The following is a 6,526-nucleotide window of genomic DNA, read 5'->3' on the forward strand; positions in this document are numbered from 1 at the left end:
ACGTCACATGCCGCATGTTGTTGTTTTTTCTTTACACCAGCAAGGTTTTGCTGAAATTTTATGTTCAATTCTTTTATCAAAACAATGCGTTAGCTATGCTAATGTTGTAAACTGAGTAACCCAAAAAATCTAAATGAACTAATCATTATAATAATCATATTTGTATGTGTTTGTTTTTTTTGTAAGATTAGAGAATTATTATTTTTTTTAATAGGGTTGCAGACGATACAAGTAATCCGCCACGAATCATTCTTGTAACCAACAATTCTCATCAATAAGGCTTGGCTAGGAAATCATTTGCATCAGTGTTGTTAATGCTCCCTGCATTTTTCCACCTCATAAGATACTAAGCTCTCAATCAATCAAAACCTCAACCATGGTTGACTTCTCTGTATTTACATTTGTTTTGACACGTGGTCACCTGTGGAGGTTGAAAAAAAACTTAATCAACCTATTTTGACAAAGAAAGGAGTAGAAAGTGTACAGTAGATGTCGCTTTTCCAATGTCGAGAGTCATAGAAACAAGTTGTAAAGTACAGATACCTGAAAAACCTACTTAAGTACAGTAAAAATATATATCTATATATTTCTTACTTCCCACCACTGCCAATTTTTGATAGCAAACTGATACCGTTCTGAAATGTTCACGTTAATATTAATAACGCTTGGCTTTGTGCGTGTGTACACACGGTCAAGATGGTTCAAGGACGGACGGCTGCTGAGCGACCAGGAAAAGTACCAGAGCTACAGTGAGCTCCGGAGTGGGGTTTTGGTCTTGGTGATCAAAAACGTGACAGATCGAGACCTAGGACACTACGAGTGTGAGGTTGGCCCACATGAAAAGCTCTTAATCTCTTTATTTATGGCTACATGTCGGTTAGTCGTCTCTAAATGCAAATTTCTCTTTGTTGCCAGTTGTCCAACCGTCTTGGCAGTGCCAGGTGTGCTGCTGACGTAGTTCCTCCGTCCGCTGTTGGCACTGGTGAGCAGGCCGTAGTTATCGAAGGTGAGAACAGACTGAGTACTTACCGATATCTTCCATTTCTGCTCGATGACATCCATTGAATGTTTTGTCTCTGCTTACTGTCCAGTTACCGAGCAGGAGACAAAAATACCAAAGAAAACCATCATCATGTAAGTGCAATGCATGCACGATGCATGCTCTTTTCTCGTCGTCATCAAAATACAGTCATCACCCATACTTGTGGATACTGTGTAACCTCCAAGGTCAAGACAATTTTTCCCATAGGAAAATTTCGTTCATTTGAGGATTTTCCCTCACTCCCGTTCAAAGGCAACAAAGGCCCGGTCGAGTACACAACACACTAAAAGCGCAGTAAAAAGGCACAGATTTGTTTTTCATATGTGGGGTCGCTCACATTGTAAAAACTGTGATGTTCATCTCCCACCTGACTTACAAGTCTGCTTTTTTCCCTTTAATTCTTCTTTTGGAATAAGTATAGCAAAAAACACTAAAGATGCATTGTACGACCTTGAGAGGTTCCACTGTGTTTGTCTTTAATAAACTTGCAGCGTGGAGTTAATTTTGACTGCGACTGTGGCATGTGAAGAAAGGATGAGATGTTCTCACCGGGGTGCTTTCAAATTGAACCACCAACTTGAATGTTTGACTATCCTACCACAGCATGCTTCTTTCATTGCATCATTCCCATTTTGGACAGCCGCCAGTCACATTCTAATACATGCTTGCTTGAAGACCAAGTCCATCCCTTCCCTGCTTGGACCTGCTGTGTAAAAACTGAACGTGAACCAGTGTAGAGTCCTCTTGGATAGCGTCAATAATGTCAGTGGTGGTGGTTTATTAACAGTGAGGAGACAATCACCACAGTGGTGAAGAACCCGCGAATGAGGAGGCACAAGTCACCTGGCGTGACCATCACTGGAGCCCACCGCTCAGAGATGACCGCCTCGGAGACCTCCACCACCAGGAGCAGGAGGATGGCCGCTCCCAGGAAAAGCACAGTGCCAACCTTCTATGTCACGGAGGCCGAAGGTGCCGGTGTCTCAGCGAGCAAGCCCAGTTGGGTCGAGGTGGAGGAAGTGATCGAGTACAAGGTCAATAAGTCTCCCAGGCTGTCTAGGAGGAGGGGTGTGTCGCCCGCCATCTCGGACCGCTCGACTGCTCCTGCAAGACCCAAAAGATCGCCCCCGGAGAACCCGAATGCAAATAATTCCAACAACAATCTGGTGGAGCTGGGTGGCAGCGCCAGCGGCCAGACACTCCCCTGGGAGGAAGAGGAGCCACCCTCTGGTTCAGGAGATCCCCATGAGCTCTCATCTGTTCTTACCACAGGTGGGGAGCCCTATGAAGACCTGGAAGATCAGCCAATTGTCGTCTTTGAACCTAGTGACGATGATGACGAAGACCTTTGGAGAAAGCAGGACGCAAAGATGCTAACACGTGGAGGTCGTGTTCTTGCACTGGAAGACTTGGAGGATTACGTCCCAGAGGAAGGAGAATCTTACAGATCAAGCAGCTACAGTCCTGCTGAGAAGCCTTGTGAGATCTCTGTGCTCCAGAGGGAGGTCGGCGGCTCCACCGTGGGACAACCAGTGCTCCTCAACCTGGGACGCCCCGTCGTGTTCCCGAGGCAGAGGAGCGGATTCTTCGCTCGCCTCCGAGAGCATCTCTCCGACGGTCTATTCTCATCTAATGCGCCGCAAACGAGCGGTAGCCAATCTGAAAGGCGTGTCCCCATTCAAGTGAGCCTCGCAAAGCTGGAGGTGAAGCCTTCTTACTGCTCTGAGGTGCAGAGGGTGGAAGGAGGGCAGCGGAGCTTTAAAACCAAAATATCAACTCAGACGTACAGCTATACCTCCGTGGGAAACCCGGTTACCCTTCGAATTAGTGACGATCAGCAGCATTGAATTCTGTTCACCGCAAATCCTCCTTAGTCTTAAACTGCATCGGTTCACGTCCTATCCTAACTTTTAACGAACCATTCCATATGACAAAATATTTGTTCCTGTCACATGGTATCACGTGTTCATGCGATCCAAACTGAGAGTTTGGTCATCTTCGATTTAGTCAAACCAAATTGTGGACCAGAAACCTTTTTGTTTCTGTAACTTGACACCAAAAAAATGGATCACTAGACTCAAGTGGAGTGATAATTAACATCGCAAATTCTTTCAATTGCTAATCTGATGTGTCTTGAAGCACCTACGGCGTTAGAGAGCACACTACATCCAAGTTATGTTACCTCTTCCGTGCAAAATTGTTCCGCTTAAAACAACACGGGCACTGCAGGAGTTCAGAACATTCAGAAAGATGCCATCCCATAAAAATCAAACACTGGATTGTAAAAAAAAAAAAATGGAATTACGATCCATTTATCTGTCTTTTTTTTTATATACCGCTTTCCTGTTCTGGGCAAGCTGTAGCCTATGCCAGCTGACACTGGCAAAAGGCAGAAAACGGTCACAGGCGACAGATCGCAAATTCACAACATCACTGAGCGAGTCAACGGCTTAAAAGTAAAAAGAAAACCTTGATACAGAAACACAGAATTTTAGTTGATGAAGCATTATGCATTTACACGTAAATTATAGGTAGCATTTATGTATGAATTAGGTATGTATTGCTTGTGTTGATTTAAAAAGTTGGTGAATCTTTTTTGAGACAACCAGGTATTTAATTGAATTCAATCATTTGTGTATCATGTTGCTCCCATGAATAGTGCAATGACTGTCTTGAGTCTGTTCATGCAGCGCAATAACGTGAGCTCCCAGGGTCGTGTTCAGTTCATTTAGATGATTCACTGCATTTTTTTGCTTTTCCAAAGCACTGCTGAGTTTTTAAATTTAAATTGATTGAAGTCCTCAATTAAAAAATGTAGGGTGTTGTATAGTTCGGTGTCATAACACTCTAAATAGATTGTAGTTGCTTGTACTATAAATGTCTTTTTGAAGGAAAAAAACATGTTTGTCTTTCAAATCTGAATATTAAAAAAAACTTTTGTTTCCATGTTTGTAAAAGATTACAAATTGTTCGTGTTGTTATTTCACTCGCATGCTCACAGACAATAATTAGTTAACATGCTGATGGCCATTATCAAACGGGAGCAAATAGCACCGCAAGTAAAAAAGCTCTCAGATTGATTTAAGTGTGGAGTCTTACGTTCTTTTTTTAAGTGTCGCTATGATAGACATGTCCACCAAAATTCGTCTCAATCAGTGAAAATGGTGTTGATGGCAAATTGTTGCTAACATTCCAGGAGGCTCTACTGAGCAAGTCTTCGGTTGGGATCATCTTCTGCATACCTAAAATACGTACATTTTCACCAAGATACATGCACGTACAAAATTGTAGAGTTTTCAGGCATCATGTGGTCCCCAATTATAATGATTCCAAGAGACTTCAAATAATCAAGTGTCACATTTGATTGTCTTTCCTTTAGTTAGAATTCTCAACAAACAGTCCACTACAGCAATAAATTCAAATGTAAGTTAAATTGTAGTTGTTCTGTTGAAGAAGCATAATTGTGCCTCCCGCCTCCCAAAAAAAAAAAACACCTGACACGATCACTCAATTGTTCGTTATACATAAAATATTGCCTGACATTGGACCTCATTCTAATAAAGCATGTCTTTTTAGCAAAGTTAGCACAACGTAAAAAAAAAAAAAAAAAAAAAAGCATGAAATTGAACACATATATGCTTACAGTTTACTCGCACGCTTTCCTTTAAATACAATGTAATGGATGTGTTTTTTTTGTTTTGTTTTAGCATCAGTATAGCTGCAATCACGACATTTCACACTGATTAATCACACAAAGCAAAATGAGACTAGGACAAACAGCCAAATAACTGATCTTGACAGACCGGTTGGTCAACGTGTCGGAATGAGTTCAGTTAAGTCTGGGGTGGCGAAAAGCTGCATATGGTACCAGTCGCCTAGCAAGCAGACAATTTATTACAATACAGTTTCTTGAATACAAATGTAAATAACAATAATATATTTTTTTAAAAAAAGGAAAGCGCTCCTCGACATAAAAAACTTGTTCCACTTTTTGTAATAATAACTACGTCTAAACCTATATACTGTATTTGGACAAATATTCTGCGGGAAGCCTGTGCTTTTTCTAGAGCACTTTTTTTTGGGATGGAATGTTCACGATGACATCGATGGTTTAGTTCGGAGTGAATGGTGTTATCTTATGCCACATCTACGAAGACATGTTGATTTTCTTGACCATGTTGATTTCCTAAAGGAAGAAATATTTACACTATAATCAAGTTATTTGTAGTTCAATACACTTTTTGATTGCAACTTTAAAATGTAAGACAGTGGTTGTATCTTTGACATAACAAAATACAACTTCCTTACAGTGGTTAAAAATGTATTAAATGTAGCCTGCAAGCTAAAATAAAACAATTCGTCGGACATTTATTTAATGTAGTATCCAAGCTAAAATGAAACCCACAATAACCCAAACTCACAATAGTTAAATATTAATTAAATGTAGCATTCAAGCTGAATAATAAAACATAATTATAGGTGTTAAACTGTAATTAAATGTAGCACTGACGAGATATTCAGGTTGTGAGCCTTTCAACCTTCTATACAAAAATTAGCAATAGCAACGTGTACCAGTCAAACTTCTGATTGTGCGGCACGCGGTTCATGCTGTAAACACAAAGTATATAGATATACTTTTTAACCATTCATAGTATGCAACATTCCTTTTGCCATTTTATAACATGATAATGCTATCAACGCTAGTTCACCAATCACTAAGTTAAAAGGATGCAGTCTCAGTAACTGATTATCCACGAACGGTCACGAGATAGTAATGAACCACTAGCACAATGTTGTTTGAAAGAGATGAAAACCATATTAAGGTATTTTTTACACTTGCTTGACAACAGCAAATAAACCTCGATGTTCAGGCATTAGCTTGTGTGCTAATAATGATGTGGCATTGAGTGGGATGCCATGGCTGTCAACCCAAATCAAATTTCAGCTCACCTCAAGAAGAGCGTCTCTTAAGTGTCCGTAAGCATCTTCCAAGTTGTCATTGACGATGAGGATGTCAAACATGTTGGGTTCTTTACCTGCACGGGAGTATCAATATGCTTACGTCATGTTTGGGTTCTGCTGGTTATGATCTTCAGCGGGGTACACACATACTAATAGTCGAGACAAACTTTGAGTTATTTTTTACCCCCTTCCAACATAGTTAGCAAAAGCCTGTTCGATATTCACGTGGATCCTAATGCATCAACACAGAGTTGCCGGCCGCAGCCACGGTGATTGGGGCGTGAAATGGAATGACAGCCAATTGGGAAGCGGCCTGTCGCTTGTGCTGTTGCCAGATAAAAAGAGGGGCAACTGCATGTGTCGAGTGTTTGTCTAACGTAGCGCTGTTCGAATATGGAATGAATTCCCTCGGTGTGCTTTGTTTGTATTCATTTTGTAGTAGTAGTGTTGTTTTGTTCCGTCACCGTACAAAAACAGATTTCACAATACAGACACTTGAACAACAGTCGTATAATTTTCTCA

The 6,526-nt window shown here is 40.9% G+C and overlaps 2 protein-coding genes across 9 annotated transcripts in view; one reads left to right on the forward strand and one right to left on the reverse strand.

Annotated features, from left to right (window-relative positions):
- The window catches only part of obscnb (obscurin, cytoskeletal calmodulin and titin-interacting RhoGEF b), a 57,120-nt gene extending 53,119 nt beyond the window's left edge, over window positions 1-4,001 (forward strand). For all 7 annotated transcript variants that reach the window (XM_061796395.1, XM_061796396.1, XM_061796392.1 and 4 more), the window contains 4 exons: window positions 697-826; window positions 916-1,006; window positions 1,092-1,134; window positions 1,830-4,001. In XM_061796395.1, coding sequence (XP_061652379.1) covers window positions 697-826; window positions 916-1,006; window positions 1,092-1,134; window positions 1,830-2,889 — 1,324 coding nt within the window. In that variant the 3' untranslated portion in view covers window positions 2,890-4,001. The remainder of the gene's footprint in view (window positions 1-696; window positions 827-915; window positions 1,007-1,091; window positions 1,135-1,829) is intronic.
- A 388-nt stretch (window positions 4,002-4,389) lies between these two features.
- guk1a (guanylate kinase 1a) overlaps window positions 4,390-6,526 on the reverse strand; it is a 6,350-nt gene continuing 4,213 nt past the window's right edge. For both annotated transcript variants that reach the window (XM_061796402.1, XM_061796400.1), the window contains exons 6-7: window positions 5,993-6,078; window positions 4,390-5,228 (exon numbers count right to left, since the gene is read on the reverse strand). In XM_061796402.1, the coding sequence (XP_061652386.1) occupies window positions 5,190-5,228; window positions 5,993-6,078 (125 nt within the window). In that variant the 3' untranslated portion in view covers window positions 4,390-5,189. The remainder of the gene's footprint in view (window positions 5,229-5,992; window positions 6,079-6,526) is intronic.

Source organism: Phyllopteryx taeniolatus, chromosome 14 (genome assembly GCF_024500385.1).
Source record: "Phyllopteryx taeniolatus isolate TA_2022b chromosome 14, UOR_Ptae_1.2, whole genome shotgun sequence".
Lineage (NCBI taxonomy): Eukaryota > Metazoa > Chordata > Actinopteri > Syngnathiformes > Syngnathidae > Phyllopteryx > Phyllopteryx taeniolatus.